The sequence below is a fragment of the Amphiura filiformis genome, chromosome 20, assembly GCF_039555335.1.
Source record: "Amphiura filiformis chromosome 20, Afil_fr2py, whole genome shotgun sequence".
NCBI classification, from domain to species: Eukaryota; Metazoa; Echinodermata; class Ophiuroidea; order Amphilepidida; family Amphiuridae; genus Amphiura; species Amphiura filiformis.
The window spans coordinates 52,497,254-52,517,594 of record NC_092647.1 but is presented as its reverse complement, the minus strand read 5'-3'; the positions used below and the strand labels follow the sequence as shown (position 1 = coordinate 52,517,594).

At 36.0% G+C, this 20,341-nt stretch overlaps 1 protein-coding gene and 1 non-coding gene across 2 annotated transcripts in view; one reads left to right on the top strand and one right to left on the bottom strand.

The window, feature by feature from the left end:
* Positions 1–16,570, bottom strand: part of LOC140141984 (protein LMBR1L-like) — a 32,180-nt gene extending 15,610 nt beyond the window's left edge. Inside the window, exons 1-3 of the mRNA XM_072163882.1 lie at positions 16,360–16,570; positions 2,969–3,062; positions 1,443–1,616 (exon numbers count right to left, since the gene is read on the bottom strand). Coding sequence (XP_072019983.1) covers positions 1,443–1,616; positions 2,969–3,062; positions 16,360–16,419 — 328 coding nt within the window. The 5' untranslated portion in view covers positions 16,420–16,570. The remainder of the gene's footprint in view (positions 1–1,442; positions 1,617–2,968; positions 3,063–16,359) is intronic.
* Positions 16,571–18,299: 1,729 nt separating this feature from the next.
* Trnai-aau (transfer RNA isoleucine (anticodon AAU)) lies at positions 18,300–18,373 on the top strand. Its single transcript has one exon. It is a non-coding gene; the product is annotated as a tRNA-Ile (tRNA).
* Positions 18,374–20,341: the final 1,968 nt, after the last annotated feature.

Here is a 20,341-nt window from a genome sequence, read left to right as displayed (position 1 = left end):
AAAATCTTATAACGCAAAGAGTTTTGAGAATCAACTGAAGAAAATTTGGTGCTGTAACATTTTATTTTTGCACACTTTCCTAGCAGCTACCACAAAAATAATGCGAGAATGTGTATAGGTCATTGTAAGGAAGCTTACAAATACAAATTTAAAAGCAAGTATAGAGTTCAACATTGACAACATGTGAGCAATTAATCACACATGTCCACTTAGACTGTATACAACTACAGGAAACTAGCCGGCAAACAGGAAATCAATTTATGGCTTTTTTCAGGAAACTATTGAAATCAAACAACTGTCAACTGCATGAATGAATGACCTATGGTAATGCTCAAGTTACACATAACTGACAACTTCTGAATTTGTACATGTACACTGTCCTTCAAGCATTTTCATTTTATAAGCATTGTAGATTTGCCCATTTCTTGAGGTTTGATTTGAAAGGCTAATTACTATGAAATGTTTTGTTACTGACAGGCTTATATTTATCTTCTTAGTAAAGTGGCTGGGGGTTAGCTTGTTAGCACTTGATTTCATTTGTTCCTGCATGCGGTCTATCACATGGTAGACTGCAATGTCTGCATCAGTAGAACACGCTTGTAGAGGTGCGAACTAGCTGCATAGTGATATTGGACCTGCCTGTCATCATCACACAGTAGAGAATAGCAAAAACAAAAATTCATATTGTTTATTCTCCAAGTATTCTATGGTTGCATTTTATAGGTAGCACTAGCTCGATGCTGTCTCATAGCTATGATATACTCCAACTCTGAGGCTAGTATACCTGATAACTAGTCTTAGCTCCAACAAGCTTGGTTGTATGCACTCAATGCCTGCATCTTTTGTCTTGATCACAATTTACATATATTGTTGTACAAAGGAAATTGGAGGTGCAGTTTCAGGAAACATCAAGATAAATATTATGACACTAACCAGACCTCTGAATGCTATTATTAAACATGGTTGCCCTTTATCAAGGGCAAGTTATTATGTGCAGCATGCGTACACAAAACTACACATTCATGGACAAGGTTTTACTTGCCATTTACAATTGTTCTCTTATGATTTTGACGTAATGAAGAATCAAATTGAGCAGAATCTGTGCCGGAAACCGATGGACAATATTAAAGTGTTTGCCCTAATGTTGAGTTGATCAGCTTTGGTATCTGACAGTCTGCATCTCCATTTGTGGACAATGTCTCACGATAGTATGTCTTGTCTCAAGTTAAGTGTAATACCATGCTGGATTTTGCAGTGGCTGATTTGAATCAGTGCATTTACACAGTTGCGTCGCCAGAGTATGGACAATCACCCTTCTATGCAAATGTATACCCCAGCGGGATTACGTTAGAGCACAAGATTTGAATCTGCCATTGCGAAATCCAAGATGGCGTTACTCTCAACTTGAGAGGAGACAGACTATACACTTATTGTTTACTTACCATGAATCAGTGACCCATTGAGCCATTGTAACAAATAGCTATTGGGATACCACAATAAGATCTCATTACTCAAGATCGATATCGGTAATAGTAATACCGCCCCCATTGACACGGCAAGAGTAAATGTAGATATCCAGAGCGCTATGCGATATACCATGGCATCTTCTTCATTCTCTGTATAGAGGGATGAAGAGAGAAGGAGAGTAAGCGAGATGATTAACTATTATCAGTAAGGACAGAGAACAAACAAATTAGAACTTTTGTTCATACATTGCATTTTCTACATTAAATGCAACCAGGATTCAAAATACACAGCTGGATTAAAGCTGGTCTGCCCCCATGTTTCACAAAATAGTTCCGGTGAAAAATATTTGTTGATGGCAAATACTACATGTGGGCTAGCTTTCATAGAAAATGTTCAAAATAGCCTTGGAAATCAAAAAACATTTTGAGTCCTGATTTTACATGCATAGAATCAACTTGAGCAGTGGGTTTCCTCATATATTTTCTACACATCCAGAGTTATCAGTTTCTATCCGATGTAAGAAGTGCTCAAAATAAGCCAAAAAAAGAGCAGTGATTTATAGTGTGCTACACACAGGCACAATGCTACACACAGGGGTCAATGCCAACACACTTTAAATATTCTCACTGACCACTACGGCCCACATCATTCCATAAACCATTTAACAACAAATCAGGGATTTTGCTGCTTCAAGAGCACACCCGAGTTTCGTATGGGTTACAACAAGACAAATTAACAGTGAGTTCCTTGTCCAGGGGAATTTCTAGCTTACTCAATTTTTCTACGAGAGCGTACTAGGCACCGCCAGGGTTCGAACCCGCATCCTCTCGCACCATAGTCGAACGCCTTATCGATTGAGCTAACTTGACTGCCAAAATCTTCACAGACCATTCCGCCCTGTCACTACGTTTGAATCTACAGCAGGCCCTCATTAATTTTTGTGAGCCTGAACTAAACTTTTAATGTTACCCTGGTCTACATATGTGACACTTAGTCAGACCTACAACCAAACACAGGTAATGCCAGGCAGGTATCACAATTTCATGGGTCTGTATTTGGCTGGAGGGCCCGCCTGATGTCGAGCACTGGTTGTGTTGATGTCAAGTGTAGTATCATAGGCTAGTCAGTCAGTCAGTCAGTCAGTCAGTCAGTCAGACAGTCAATCAGTTAGTCAAATCATAGTTTCTGTACTCTGGAAATTTTAACTGTAACACTAACAGAGGGAAACACAAATATTAGAGAGACTGCGATCTCCAAATGTAGCATCGAACATTGAACAAAATCCCATCACAGGAGTGTGATTTTGAATAGATACGTTCGATACCTTTGTTTGGAAATCACAATTTCTCTACTGCTTTTGCTTAGAAAATCCCGACCTACCTACCCTAATTTTTTTATGTTACGCAAAACAAACAATTTTTTTAGGCCTTATGTGTGTCAAGCACATATACGTTTGAATCTTTGAATAAGTACAATATGTCATTACTTCATGTACACTTACCGATATAGTAGTCATCCTTGTGTGGCTGTTTCTTGAAGTAGTTGATAATTGCATAGGATGCAGCATATAGGATACCAAAGAAGATTAGAGCAATCTGCAGAGAAATGAAAAAAAAAAAGTTTTTGGTAAATACACATAGAAATCCTACATTGTATGAGAGGTGTTCTTTTGTTGCATAATGGAATAGCATTGATCTGGGACCATTTGTATACCTCCATTCTCCATAATGTGATGTGACCAAGCAAAATCAGTTGGAAGTCGGAAATATTGATTTTGATAGCCAAATAAAGGATGTATTTCCTTTTATTTTGTTTCTTTAACTGCTGGTATCTTTTGAACTGGTTGTCCAAATTCAATGGAGTTTTCTGCAAAATGTAGCTTTGTAAATTTATGTTGTTTACAATCCTGAAAATTGAATATCCCACTTCAAACTGATTTTGCTTGATCACACCACATATAGGTACACATGTTTCCAAAAGAAGTGTTTTTAAAAGCAAAACAAACAACAACAAAAACACACGCAAATATTTTAACATAAAACCTTCAACAAAGTCTATTTTTCTCAACCCCCTGGTCTACATGTATAGTGACATTATAATATCTCTTGAAGCAATCTCTGCAATGTATACATTGTAGCCCCGGGATTGTAGCGCTGCAAATGAAAAATAAATTGCTCTTTTTGGTTTCCTGTGCATAACAAGAGAGAGATAGCAATAGAATGGTCATGATAAGCCATTATTGTATGAGGGTCATTCAAAACGTTCTGCCTCAACTGTTGCAACTTCAGTTCTGAATACAGTGTGTGAGCATTAAGATGCAGGATTGTAACTCTCTAAATTATCCTGACAAATATCTAATTAGCTTAAAAGCTACTAAGATATTAGATACCGGTATTTAAGATATTTGGATATTAAAAAAGGATAATTTAGATAATAGTTCCGCCTATTGATATTTTAGATATTTGGATATTTTAGATAATTTGGATATTATCAAGACTATAATAATGGATATTTCTATAGTTCAGATATGTGGATATTTTAGATAATTTGGATATTATTATGCCTAATTAGAATAATTTCAATATTATTATGGGTATTTTAGAAGCAGTGGTTTTCATTGAAGGAAAGAAGCTTTTTTGGACAGTCAAATGATTTTTGGTTATGTTCAAATTATTTCAAACCATCTTAGTTGACTTTAATGATATTGTACATGTAGGTCACTTCAATTAAATCTACTAATGCCTTCTTCAGTTAGATTACTGTACAGATTTTCTCCGTTTCTGATCCACTAAATATGAATTTCCTTTTTACGATACCTACAACAAAATGAAAAAATTGAACAAATCCCCCAACAAATAAAGAAAAGGTATTAAAACCAAATTAGCTCACATGTTAGATATATAAAACCCCAGTTGATAATCGTGGAAAATATTAAAGAGCTATCCTTTCCAGGCTCTTTGCAGAGGCAGAGATAAGTTTGAAGGATGAGGCTGAACTTTTTGGATGACCCTAGTGTAACTTTAATTTGCTTCCATGCTTGAACTAGTCTCTCTCTGTAGACAATCTATAGCTTGCTCAGCATGTAATAAAACACAGCCACAAGGACAAGTTAATTTGCAGAAAGCAGGAACCTGCCAGAATAATAAATGATGTCAATTTATCTCTGAGCAGTAATGTGCACAGCGCAAGGAATGCATGTATGTCTAATGCTTAAAATGTAAGTAATATACAAAGGTTCCATGGTGTAGAGTACATCATGGGTCATTATTAGTGTCTTTCATTGTCATGTACCTTCAGTTTTCAACTAGGGCTCAATTTCAACCATTGATGTTCATTGGATGAATATAATTGATACATTTCATCAATAAAAAAATAATTGAATATGCTGTTCGAACTGTAGATCATAAAGATCTGATGTAAACATGGTCACATGGTGAACACAATTTTTTTTAATTTATTTATTTCTTATTTATTTATAACATTCGGCAAAATGCCAAGCAAAGCCCCATTATTGACTAACAATGAATTGAAGGGATGCATAGGCCCTACATGAATAACACCAGGTTGATCAATTGACTCATAACTCCATTAAACTTTCAAAATTCTCAGGACCATGCCAAACAATTACAATGATACTGGTGCACCATACCTCAAGAACAATTTCATTAGAAACTCCAAGTGCTCATACCCATCGTACTAGATCTAGTAATTTTAATTTCTTTGTGCCCGCCGCTGCCCGGAGTCAAAGGCATTGCCTACAAGTCTTACTATTTAGATTGGAATGACTTGCCACCTCAAATTCAGTCCATTAGCAGAAGGATGGCATTCAAAAAGGCTGTCAAAAACAACTGGCTGATAGTGCTCTAAAGCAGGAATCTGCTGAATTTATACGTACATTGTAGGCTTATGTCCAAATGTCTCCTTTTCTGTTTTCCTCCACGTCCACAGCCATCTTTTGTTTTGGCACCCACTGGAAATAAGACTGCATAGTGCATACGTACATTGTACTACGTAGCCGAGCTTTTATGGGCTATCCTTGCCTTGCTACTTTTGGTGTTGTGGCGTGTATGCCATTCCAATCTGGGATGGCATTTGGTGGTTGGTTCACATTTTTGTACGTTAAATTTTGATGCTTTATACTTGTTTTATCATTATTCTGTATTTACTAAACTAAATAAATCCCCACAAACCAGTGATCTCTTTATTCAAACATCATTGTTTTCCCATAATACATTGTCCAAATCAGCTGTGACGTTGTCATTGATTACATACCCAAATGTTTGTGGGTGTCACTATTGTGTCACACATCCATAACAGCTGTTCATATAAACAATAATAAACCCACCAAGTATGTATGGCTTGTATGCATATACATGCACTATGTAGCTGCAAGCAATTTTCAAAGAAATGATAAAAATATTTCAAATCAGTAGCATCTGTTCACAGGTTCATGAAAGTGGGGGGGCCATGAGATGAGTCTCATTGATTCCCCTAACTTTTTGCCGTGGATATATTTCTTGCTTTCTAGCAAGTAGCAAACACAGGGAGTATGTTCACTGTAAAGATCAGATGTGGATAATCTATCAATTGTGCACAAATTAATACAAATCAAGGGCTACATGTATATATATATACCAGCAATAGCTAGAGAATGCATGATGGGCAAATGGACTTCGGAGAAGTCTTTTTAAAAGTAAATTTTTGTATTGTTGAACCCTAATTGTTTGCCATTAGGGCATTCAAGAATCAAGTGAGGAAGAGTGAAGACCAACAAAATATAAAATTCTTCACAATTTATTTTTCAATCTTTTATTGTCATTACCACTTGTTATGCATCACACCAGCAATGCACATTTTACGACACATTGTAATTTTCCAAAGAGCACAACTAACTGACCAAAAATGGGGGGGGGCATGGCCCACGGCTCTCCCTTTGTGCATGCTAGTGTTTCACATGGTAACTTGTTACATGATGAGAGTTACACATTATGTACTCTCCATGCAAGTGCAATCAAATGTCAATAAAATGTACCAACATTTTAATACAATGCTAACATCACAGACATTGAATTGAATAACATGTACATCACATCACATTTTTATTTTTATTCATTTCAACATTGATCATTTTAATGCAACTTACATGTATTTTTTAGATTTTTATAATCAATACAAAGTACTGCTACATTGTATATCCATTTAACTTCAGAGAAATTACTAACATTAATTACTTAGCCTACCATCATATTTGCTGATGCGAAAAATGAATTAACATACAAATTAAATTAAATTAAAATTTGAAACTCGTAACATGAAAGCTTGCCAAAGCAAAAAAGGAATGAACAGAATAATTATGAGTTAAAGAAATGATACATGTTTAAGATTTAGAAATAAATCTAATCCAAAAAGACACTCTATGTTCAATGTTTGAAAAATGTAACTTTTTTCTGTACATTGCTTAGAACTCATGTATTAAACTGCAATCATGACATTACCCAAAACAGAGAGGAAAAACAAGTATCGTCAAATCTCAAGATCCAACGTCGACAAGTTGTCGATAAAGCAATACGTCAATAAAGTCAAAATATCAAGTTCAGAGACCATATTATACATTGTTTATTTACCATGTACATCAAAATATTACTTTACGTATCATCAGAATACTGGGATTGTAATGGAAAGATAATCTACACCACTTGCGAATAAAATAGAAAACGATGCAGAGGTAAAACTGGTTTCAAGGTAAAAAAATGGTGATGTTAAGTTTATGTAAGCTAATAGTTTTAATGACAAGTGTTTTGCCGACAATTGGTCAATGCTTGTCGACAATCGAGAAAATTGTTTTGTTGACAATACTAGAAGTATATATGTAACATGTAGTCACAGTCAACCTCATGGTGAAAGATCATGATCATGAGATAATCAGCTGTGTTTGTATTTAATGTCAAGGGAGCAGCATACAGACAGATTCTCATAATCAGTCAATGATAAGTTATTCTTTTTTTTAGTAAAAATGTCATGTACAAACATTTTCAATGATTCACCATGCCCTGGAGTTGATCAATGATCACCTAGCACTTGTTCAGTGCATAGGGGACCATGACAGCACAGATATTGGAACATTGTGATGACAGGCCCTCTCTGACATTACAAAATCCACCAGTCCTAGCCTCACGCAAGTGCACTCCAATGCCGCCTCCCTGTGTACCCCACTCAGTGTTTGAAATAAGCACTTATCCTCTTGTCCAAAAATCACTGGAGACAACCATATTGAGATACATGTATGTACAAAATTTATCCTCTGGACAACCACTATATTTTACCTCTTAAAAATGACACATTTTGGGGACAACTAAAATGTTTTGAGGACAAGCAGAATTTATGCTTGAGTTGTGAAGGGAAACAACAAATATCATACAACCTACATGTACAACTGTAATTGCCTTTCCCTAATAAGCAGATTACAGGACCTTTTAAGTCACAGAGTCCCCTTGTACAGCTGAAGATCAAAGTTTGTATCGCACCATCAGGACGTTTTTCTGCTCGAGGATGACTTCAAGTTTGATTTGAGTGCCCTCCCTCCTGGATGGAAGAGCTCTAATCATTTTTTAAACAGATAAATTCAAATTGAGTAGAGCAAAGCAAAGTTATCACACTTATCAAAATGTGTTAGATTTTGACGTTCCACTCGGCATGTTTTTCAACTCCTCCATGAAATCTGTGCTGATTCCGCATGATTGGAAAGATATCACCCTCTCTTCAAAAAAGGACCTCGTTTGAGCCCTAACAATTCTTTAACCAGCCAAGTACACTGTACTACAAGTAGTCAAACTTTTGGAGCGTATCATATAATTATGATCAGATGGATTATATTCAGAACAATGGCCTGATCTCTTGTCATCAGCATGGTTTTCAAAAGCGTTGTTTGTGTGTCTCTCAATTAATATTGGAGTGCCTATTTGACTGGACAAAAGTGTATGACGATGATATTGGAGTTGATGCTATATATTTAGACTTTTGAAAAGCTAACACCCATAAATACCACAATGAAAATCACCATGCACATAATTTCGCTAAATAGTAAGATGTATCAAGCACTTTATCAGCATTTACTGTAATCATAATGGGGGATTCCCTTGCTTGCTGAATTCAATGCTGAATTTGATTAGAAAATTAAACTTTAATTCAGCATATTATGTGCATTGAAAGGCTCCGTCAGTTTCGATCCAAATGTCGCCAAATTCATACGGGAGATTGAGGAATATAAATGCAATGGACTATATTTGATATAAAATTGGATGGATTGAGCATGATACACAAAGATATTGGTCGAGCTGTGAGTTTTAAAAGATATTGTGCGAGGCAATATAGCCGAGCATGATATCTTTTAAACTCACAGCGAGATCAATATCTTTGTGTATCGTGCGAAAGGATCCATTCGATTTTATCATTATTATGCTTTGAGAATCTGATTTTTGGTCAAAATGTGATTTTGGTCAAAATGTGATTTTTGGTCAAAATGTGATTTTGGTCAAAATGTGATTTTTGGTCAAAATGTGATTTTGGTCAGGGTGTAGTATCCATATCAAAAGCGATGCACTTTTACATAATAGTTAGAATAAATACAGATTCATCCCAAGTGGAGGTCACCTCAAATCATACCGAAGTCACTTGATTTAGGAATACAGAGAACATATTCCTAAACCATGTGAGCTGGGGATGATTTGAAGTGACGTCTACTTGAGATGAGTCTGGTATTTATTCCTAGCTATTATGTAAAATGAGACACATGTAGCAGCCGACAAGTGCATCGTTTTGATATGGATGTACACAAATGTGATTTTTGGTCAAAAATGAGATTTTGGGTCAAAATTATAATTTTCTCGATTACATTCTGTAACCGCTTAAAAGTGGGGTCGCTAAACGGTGTTTTATTAGTTATTAATACACAGATTGGAATTTTCCATGCCTGTGCCCTCTAAGCGTACTCGAATTTAGCTGAGGCCAGTACAGCGTACAGACCTGGCAACATCACTTATCTTACGCGAGAAGTTTCTTTTGTGTACGCCGTGCTGTTTGCGCTTATTTTGAGTTTGCTCACGCCACCTGACTTAGCGTCGATCCCCTGAGGCAACATGCCATGTTTCCGCGGTATGGGTGTTACGATATCTATACGCTACATGTATGGTGATCGTGGACTGCAAGCTGATGCAGAGACCTCCGTGTTCAGGCGAAATTGGTCGCCAATATCCAGAATAATTAAATTGGTTTTTAAAAATGTGTATAAAGTATAGGATGGAAGATTCTCAAAGCATAATAACATTGGTTGAAATCGGTCAAGAATTGGCTGCAAAAATAGCACTTGAAAATATGGTTAAAACAGGTTTTGTGTTATGAAAATTGGTTACCAATCAAACGCGTCATCGCAACTGGCATTATACACATATTTGTACATATTTTGAATCATTTGAAAAAATTTCAACAGGTTTTTCTGATTCAAAGTGATTGATATTTATGCTAAAATAATGAAATGTCACAAATGTTTCCCTCATAAGTTCAATTAGATTGCAATTGCATGTTAACGTAATGTAACATCCGAAACACTCTGAAGTTGGGAAGACGTAAAAGAAAGCCTGATTATGCTTGTAAAAAAGGTTTTTTGGTTTTCAGTTGGGGAAGAATCTGGGGACGGGTGTGACACAGCGCGGTAGGGTGAGGGAATAATTTCAATTTTCTGGAAGAATAGACACCCCTGTGCTAAAGTATACCTAGGTACATTGTAGGATATAAATTGGATGGTAAATAAGCCAAATAATATTGCAAGAAATCTACTCACTAGAATCCTAGCGAGCCCGCAAAAAAATGACTGTCCATGCGTATGTAATATTGAAAACGTAAAATCCCTACTAGGAATTCCCCCCATAACGTATTTCACGAACTCCCTACTAATTGTACTATTAGATTTAGAGGACACAAATATACTCAAGGAAACCCTGGCTAGCTACATCAGTCAGCTTAAAAGATAGCTTAAAACATCATGGCCCTGTTCCTTCCTCACTAGGGCCATGAGTATATCAGGTTGGACACATCACACTACTGCAGATGTGTCCAGTTCATCACCGAACTTGCATATAAGATGGAGAGCTTAGCATAACGGCCTGCCTATTTACGCTTCCTGAAAACACTCTTGCACATAACATACAAAACCACAAATTCACTAACTTCAACTTGCACTACCGACACCATGAAAAATATTTTAATTATTACCGATCCTTCAGAATACTTGCAAATATTGGCAGTTTCATAAAATCCTGCTGCTGAAAATCGTAAATTCCACAATCTTCTGTCAGATCCAGGTCAGTAATCACAGGTGGGCGAATCTACCAGCGTGACAAGACCAGAGATAATAAAAAGGATGAGAGGCCACGCCGCACAAATAGCTAGCCTGATTGATTGGCAAGCGCCGCTGGCCAGATCTTCTACGGTCGGGTATGATGAGTAGAGACCATAGAGCCCTATATAGGGCTCTGTGGAAGAAACGGTTCCTAATTTTGAAGCCATGGATAATATATTCATTTATACGAGAACCATATTTTTGTACCAATCACAGAACAGAATTTCACTTACTCACAGCTGTCAATCATTCTTGTGAAACGTAAGCTCCGCCTAGTATCAAGGTCTTCTTCTGCGCATTGGTTGTGCGCATTAACTAGCCTCCAGCACAAATCCTGTGCACACGATCAGGTTGGATGGGCGGTTTACGCCTGGTTTACACAACAGGAACTGCGATGCATCCTAAACTGGATCGCTTCCGTGTATTCGCATTGCATGGTGGGTAATCGCCTGCCAATTTATGTAGCTCCAATGCTCACAACAGTTTAAAATCAACACAGGTAAATCCATATAAAAATTAACATGGACACAAAATTGACATAGCTTATGTAATTCAAATAATAAAATAATAAAATGTAATATTATCATGATAGATGCACGCTTTATTAAAACTTGAAAAGATTATTAAGTCCAATAATTTGTTTGTGTTAGTTTGCACGAGTCACAAAATGGCGACCCATCACGCATTTTCTGCATGTGCCGACATTAGTAACTCATAGTGACTGTCCTCAAACTAGCGACAGTGTGTCTCAGGCCTGATAACGACCCCAGGTAATTTTATGCAGAAAGTTTTTTTGCGAACAGCTGCAGGTGACAATTAAACAATGAACACGGCTTGTTTATGTACATGCGTGGGGAGGCTTGTACGTCAGCTGAAGTGTTTTGGACATGTTCCGGCGTAAAAAAGTGTCGTTTTTCTTCATGAAAAATACCAGCGATGACCAGTTTTTTGTGGGCTATTTGATTTACAGGTATGTCGGTTCGTCATAGGGTAGAAATGATAGCTGTACAATTTGTATAACATACAGTTTAACATAGGCCTAAACATTTATGGGCACAAATCGACCTTCCGTATTATGCACAAGTATGTGGAAGTGGCAGGCATAGGCCATGAGTGCCATATGTACGTAAAAACGGGGCACCGTGAAGTCACATCGCGGTGATGACGTCACACTGACGGCATCTATTTATAGGAAGAATTCAAAACACGGTGACGATAATCGATAATTGTCACAAGTCTGGTCTTTTACATCCTCAAATGTGCTCAAAATTTACAAACATGCACCAAATATGTTTTGTTTAAGTCTCATCTTCATCATGTACGGAATGGTAGGAAGTGGTATTTGGCCGTGCGTTTTGAGCTGAGCCCACATATAGGTGGTATTGTTTCATGTGTGCAACAAACATGGAAATTGACAAGGGTGTATAATTTTAAATTCATGTGCTACATAGTCAAATTTGGTACCAAATTGAAGGGAATATATATGTCAGCTACTTAAAAGTCACAAAAATGCCCATTGTTATCTTGTTTTTGAGTAATTGCTAATTAATTAACCCCAAATAGCCATTTTTGCACGGTGGTAGATGAGGGGGAGCAGGATGAGGGGGAGCAGGAAATATGGGAACATTATAAGAGTAAGCTATATAGATCACAATACCCAAGAAATATTATTTTATTGAATCATTGAGTTATTCCTTATTTATAAACCAAGGTTTTATTCTTAGATGGTACTTAATTAGATTAATTAATTAATTAAATTTAATTAATCATGAAAGCAATGTCATTGAAATTCTAAAAGTTGCGCGCAAGATCGTGCTGGAAAATATGGAGTGAAATGTTTGTGTCCACTACGAATTTTTAAATATTAAAATATGCTCTGAGTAAAATTAAATAAAGTGCAAGCCAGTAAACATGTATAAAATGTAGGCTTAATTACAAGATCAAAGCCATAGTTTTAATGAGAAAATGGGGGGGTAGCAGAACGTCCAGCCAGACCGATGAAGGTTAAAAATCGCTATTTTATCTCTACGGCATCAGATGAGGGGTTTTTTTATGGCTACAAATGAATCCTCACTAATTAGATTTGTATTTAATCTAGAGGTGGTGTACATGTATCTATAAATGCATCAGAATCAGCCAAAGAGTCCGTTCAACACTGTCATAGCCTCCACTGTAAAAGTAAAGTCCTTTAAAAAGAGAAACATGCGATTTGTTTTCACATTGTGAGCTCTAATTTTCATTTATACACTGATACACTCTTGGCAATTTAGCATTGTCAGTTCTCTCACATTCACCTTTCCATCACACCCTGTTGAACGGTTTTGTATACTTATCCATTTGTTGTCTTTTAACATTTTTCTCAACATAAAAAAATCACCTCTGTGACAGTTCTACACTTGGGCTTATTTCTCGTGCGATTAGATATGTTTCTGCAAATTGAAACAATTCTTGAACATTACGGGTACATTATGCTCCTTTATGGACTCATTTTTTCTTCTGCATGTCATATCAGAGAATGTACATACATGTACATAACATATGTATGACTTGAAGCCACCGCATCACAATATGGCCACACATATTTGGCTGGCACAAAGGTGCTTTAACTTTAAGGACATTTTATTAGTTTTCAAAGGACTACCAGAGGACACCTTTCTTAAAAGGACACAAAAACTGTCAAAGCAATTTTTTGTTCCTCAGGAGTGTATTCAACCCAGTACCAATAACTGTTAAGTTGCAAGTTCTTCAGAATGTAGATCATGAGGACATATTGGGGTATAATTTCATCCAATTTTTATGTTCTTCTGCTGCTATTAAGATGAGTCTAAACTGTATTCATCAGTAACTGTTGTTTTTGTGTTATAGCTTTAAAGTTGTAAATATTGTTTAAATTCATGAAATTGTCCCAAACTATGTTCGCAAAGTTTTTTGGTTGGCTGGTAATTTAAGCCATGATACGATACCCACCAGCACTTCAGTGAGAGTCGGTGCATTTCATTTTTTTAAAGCAATGTAACTGATTTTATGCATTTATTAGTGTCACTTATTTGCAAATATAAAGTAGTTTGAATATGTTATAAAGCAATTTACTATTCAATTTTTGAGATTATATAATATACATCAAAAATCGCTGGAAATTTGCAACTCAAATTTTATCTGAAAAAATGATCGCACAAAATTATTTTACCAAACATAACACCTAACAAGTTATATATCACTGGAAAGGTCTAACTGAGGAGAATTGAAAAATACAGGTTAAATTTCAATAGGGTGTATGGTTGTTTCTTTACTGAAAATTTTAAAATATAACGTTTTTTCTAATTTTTTCAAGATATTTTGATCTCTAACTCTTTATGACTACACCCTATGCTTTTTTTAATTGTATTTTTGAACTCCTGAGACAATTTCCTGTTGAAAAATGTATACTTTTATGGGTGTAGGATGTCAAACATTAAAAATATACTTCATTGAACCGAAAACGGCACAATTTTTGGAAAAACAGTCGGTGAAACAGAAATGGGCCCACCTCAAAACGCATGGCCATTTATGAGAAAAAGTGGTATTTTATGTGTACCCTGGACCAGATATGCTCAGGAGTCTCAGACTTTCGTCAGTGGAAATCGTAGTGACGGAGGTGTGTAGTACGAGGAACCCATACCGTAGTAGCTCTGCACAACGGTATGGGATGAAGTGTATACAAAAAGCTAGTGCAACGTTGCACTAAAAAATACAAGGCTCCTGTACTGTAGCTTAAATAGTTGCATGTGTGTCATAATATTAATTACATAGGTATACTAGGTGAATTCAAATTTGCCATCAAATTGCATCATTTTATATATCAAATTAAAGCCCTTGAGTAAACTAAGCCAAAACTGAAAACCTTTTTTTCATAGCACTTTCCGGAGCAAAGTTACATCTTGTCAAAGATTGACTTTCATCAAAAAGATTCAGCTAGCAAAATTCCCCAAAACGGCATAACGGGGGTGTTTCTAGATCTTAGTCTCATGGCGATAGCAGCTTTTTTTAATGGAACTGCTATCAAAATCCTCTAAAATTCCATGTGCGACTTGATTATCACCATAAAAATCATATATTTGGGTCAAATGAAGTATAGAAAACATATTTATGTAGGTTTCCTTCACCCACCTATTCTCGAAAAAAATTCAAATTTCTATGTAAATATGCATTGTGTTAGGGGCCCCGGTCTCAAGCGAATTCGCTGACTAGTAAATGCGTTAACTAAGGTTTGCCTAGGTTACCTTAGGGCTGCTAAGAATACGCAATTGCGTTATTTGCGCCGCAATTTGCGTATTTTGGCTCCAATTGCGTTTTTTGACATTTTTGAAAAATCTATAAAAAAAAAAAAAAAATTTTTTTTTATGATTTTAAATTTTTTTTCATGGATTTGGAGAGTCCCTGGATCTAATATCAAGTGCTACCATCATTAAAAAAAAAAATGAAAAAAAAAAAATTGGAAAAAAGGTTACCAAAAAATTACAAGTTTGTATCCAAATGGGACCAATTTGTAACTTGTGTTCACTTCAAAATCTATCTAAGATATAGACTTGTGTACAAGACCAATGCATTTTTATATCTTCAATAGACTATGCAGTGAACACAAGTTACAAATCGGTCCCATTTGGATACAAACTTGTAATTTTTTGTATCTTTTTCCAATTTTTTTAATCAACCACAAATGATTGCAGTACCTCACTCTAGGTCAAGGGACTCTCTAAATCCATAAAATATTTTTTAAAAAACGCAATTTTTTATTTTTTTATTTTCTTAATTTTTTTTTTTTTTTAATTTTTTCCAGAATTTTTTCCAATGATGGTAGCACTTGATGTTAGGCCCAGGGACTCTCCAAATCCGCGAAAAAAAAATTAAAATCGCAAAAAAAAAAAAAAATTTTTTTTTTTTTAGATTTTGCGTTTTTGGCGGAAATCGCGGATTTTTGCGTTTTTGGAAAATCGGGTGCGTTTTTTGGCCTCCAAAATCGCGTATTCTTAGCAGGCCTAGGTTACCTAAATTACACAGCTTCTTGTACTTCCTATGCTTGAAATTGTAATTAATTACTCCATTATTTATCCAGAATAAATAAAATTCATTAACAAATGATCCACATCGGCGCACCAAAACTGAGATGGCACTTCAGTGCAAACTTAGATAGGGCAGCACCAATACGAAAATGTCATACCGATAAACGGTCGATGTGTCTGTTTTGCCCGTTTTTTAAGTTTGTGTTGCAAACTAGGAGGTGTGAGTACCTCGGGCTAGCGAAAAGACGTGGACTTATTATATTCTTGTGCATACCATATCTTCTCGGTTGGCTTCGAATGAGAAGCGCACGGTTGAGAATATTCTTCAGATTCAGACATGCACACAAACACCCACCCACACAAAACCACAACCAAAACATTGCCATTGTATCGGAACACTAACAGCTGAACATGCTGAAAGTGTGATCCCATCATCATACGTGTACTAATAAAACTTACCAAGTATTCACGAACTGTATCGTGGAATTCCTGCTCTCTTGTATCCCACTGTTGCTCCATTTTGTTGTCTTCACCTTACAGAGCTCAAACCCATAATTGCACAAATATCCAATCACATTTTCACCTATTTATTGTTGCCTAATAATGTTCCGGCGATATCGTTGTCTTCGGTCTTCCTTGCGCAACGGATCAGCGATTTGTGTCAGGGTTGCCAGTCGGTTTATGATGTAAATAACTATCAAAATTGAAAACTTCAAAATCCCTCTCTTTATAGTTTTCCCCCAGATTTTGTGAACCCTAATTTCGGAACCTTAAATTTTACATAAATATTTGAATTTTAAGGTATTGAAACGGAGCCGCCCAAAATATCTGTGCCTAAAATCGTCCAACTCTTTCGACCTGACCCCCTCCCCAAAAAAAAAAATCACCCCAGCCCCCCCCCCCTTTTGGCCTGTCAAAAATTCTTTGCCCCAGTCTGAATTCAATCCCAACCCAGAAATATAATCATTGCACAATGCACCGTGGCCACCCCTCAGTGCAGGATTTTTGCAGGGGGTGCAAAATTGTCAAAAATCGCTTACATCCACAAAAAAAGTGGAATTTTATACGGGACTTTTCACTTTAAAATTTAAACCCCTTCAGCTTTTGGAGAAATTGAACAGTTTTGAAATGGAAAACGACACGGTTCCTTTTTAATCTTTCTTTGAATTAATTTCCTTTGGAACATTGGCCTGGGGTTGGCCTAGGCCTACATATTTTTACTATTTCCCAAAAACAATACCCCTAACTTGAAGAAAGTGCCGTTTGCAATGTGTTATAAATGATAACCGGAACTTCGTATAAACATGTCTTTTCATCACAAAAATTTTAGAAAGAAAGTAAGGGAGCAAAAGAAAAATAACAAAAATATTTGAAAATCTATGTTATTTGACTTGGCCTTTATATAAAAATATACATAAAAAAACATGAACCACAATTATAGAGCATGCCTGAGGAGATGAGGTCACGCCTGAGTCTAATGCGCCCTGCGTCGATGGCCTCTCACTCGCAAAAACACTGGCGGCTAAAAATGGTCTAGATATTAAAATTTGCATATAACAGGCCTAACGTTTACTGTTTTCCTAAGGGGTGGTGCAATAATTATGTGTACCCCTGGGGTGGTGAATCATAGGGGGGGCAAAGATTTTTGGCGGGCCAAAAGGGGAGGCAGCATTTTTGGCAGGTCGAAAAGGGGGGGGAAGCGTTAGGAACACATTCAAATATGCAAAATTTCCTGCTCGCTGCGCTCGCATTTATATGATAAGACATTTGGGTTCCCCAAAATCTTGCATGTGTAAGGGCGGGGGGGGGGCAAATATTTGTTGGCACAGCAAAAGGGGGGGGAAGCAATTTTTGACAGACCATTTTGAGAATTGGCACCCCGGGGTACACATAATTATTGCACAACCCCTAAGCCCTTTAGAGCATTTTATTTAAATAAATGAATGTGTGCCAGAAATCCCCCCTCCCCCTTCGGCTGGCCATAAAAAATTTGCCCTCCCAATATTTTACCCTCCCTACTAAGGGCTCATAATTAATATTGCACGGTCCCTTAGCAATCATTAAAATAACTATTTTTTACTCAATATGGCATCACCAATAAACTGTTTACATTAATATTCTCAACCCCACAACTATCCTATTCAATGCGTCACCATGTATTAGGCATAATACTAATTCTGTAGCGTTGCCAAACTGACAAAGAGGTGTGCAAGGAAAATTATAAATCTATCATTTTTCACCAAAGGAAATTATCAATTTCTGTATCTAACATTTTCTATTCCTTTTTAAACTTGATTTAATATTTTTGAAGTTACATTTCTTCTTTAATTCCAATTTTATTAATGTTGTTTACCTGTATTTTAGTATAAAGTGTTGTAGTTTCCACAGAGAGCGCAACTGGCCGATTAGCTCAGTTGGTTAGAGCGTCGTGCTAATAACGCGAATGTCATGGGTTCGAGCCCCATATTGGCCAAATCTTTTGATGCTTCAATGACGGTGATCCCTTTTATTTTTTTTTTATCTGAAAAAGAAACAAGTATTCCTCCTATTTTATGTTGGATTTTTTTTTCTGATTTCATCTTAAATTCAATATTCACCAGGTGCTTTCTCTCAAAGGTCATTTTTATAGGCTATATAGGGCCTACCGGTACCGTAAAATGGGGTATAAACTTTGTGCCACTTTTCATAGTTTTTAAACCACCACTGCTTCCAAACAAAACCAATTATATTTCTAATTAACTCTTTTTTATGACATTAGGGTTCCCTTCTATACCTTGAAGTTGAAAAAGATTTTTCAATAATTTTGTAAGAGCTTGTAAGGGTGCCCTAGGGGTTAAAAATAGCCTGCCCAAAGTTTCCCCGCATTTGGGGCAACTTTGGTCAGAGTATTACATTCCATGAAGAAAAAAATCAAAAAATTGATCTTTTGTGACATTTGACCCTTGCAAAATTAATCAAGCACACATCCTTGCTCACAAATATCGATTTTATTTTTTCTGAAAAAATGCTCATTTTTGGTCAAAATCAAAATTTTTAGTAAATTTCGAAGAAATTGGACATGAGCGACTGTTATTTCTTCCAAGTATATTTCTTAACAAATTGACAACAAATATGACTAAAAACAATATTGCTGTACGGAAATATGACCATTTCAAAAAATATATTTGACAGATCAAAGTTACCCCGCTGACCGAAGTTACCCCATTTTATGGTAATATATTGCTCGGACAGCATCATATCATTGGCAAGCTATTAAGGCCCTTCAAAATATTGATTCTTAGTTTCCTGTTTCATGGTTAACGTTGAAAATAAGGGATGAGGTGACTTTTAATTATTAATTATTAATTATCTATTATTTTCTTTATTTTAAAACAAGTGGTCGGAACCTACATCAACCCGTTTTGACAAGGAACATGCAATTAATTATTTTACAACTATGTTTGATTTATGTCTGGACGTCGATACCAATTGGTCCTGTCCAGTATTTCTTTAGATGTAGATGTATGTTCTTTGTTTATTCATCATTATAGTTGATATGATCAAAGTCAGAAAGTAGCAAATGGGAGTCATTAAAAGTTATTTTAAAAGAGAAAATCCAAAATATAAATAAAATAATTAAATATTTTGCAATTCTCTACTTTGGATGCGAAACAGGAAACTAAGAATCAATTGTAAAGGGCCTAATATTATGAGGACAATGAAAATGACTTCTTTTTTGAGAAAATAAGACGTTTAAATTGATATTCAGCAAAAAACAACTTAAGCGGTGAGTTCCTTCGAACAAGACAGATTTGACCTAGAAGTTGACTCAATGAAGACTAAATGAGATGTGCCTGCTTCATGCTTTGCACAGAACGGAACGTAGGCCTATACTGTTGTTGTTCTCAGAAAAAACCCACTCTGAATCAAGTAGGCCTCCCCGGGTAGACCTATTACAAATGGTTTTTAAACATGGATAAAATCAGCCGCTTCTTTTTTATATAATTGTGATATTACAATTCATTATCAACAACATGAGAAATATTTGGACTAAAAAATATTTTAAAAAATTGAGCTTAGAATTTCAGCGTGATCAATCTGAGATTAGTAGGCCCTATACTATCTCTCAGTGATCAATATTGTATTTATTATGCTAATAAACAATTTCAATGAGACGGTACCGGATATGGCTAACGCGCATTTTACATGAATCATAGATCATCTAGATGATCTCAGTGCATAAATGAACATAAAAAGAGCTCTTTGAGCTCATGTGTTATCGTGATCAATCATAGCTATATATATAGTGTCCGCTTCATTTAGCTTCATTTACTTACGTCATCAGCCCGCTGCCTTGAAAATTAATTTCGCTTCGAACGGGGAAGGACTCGTACGAGTCCGAACTTTACCAACACAATTTCTCCTTTTTCAGGAGAAATACGCATAAAAAAATTTCAACGAG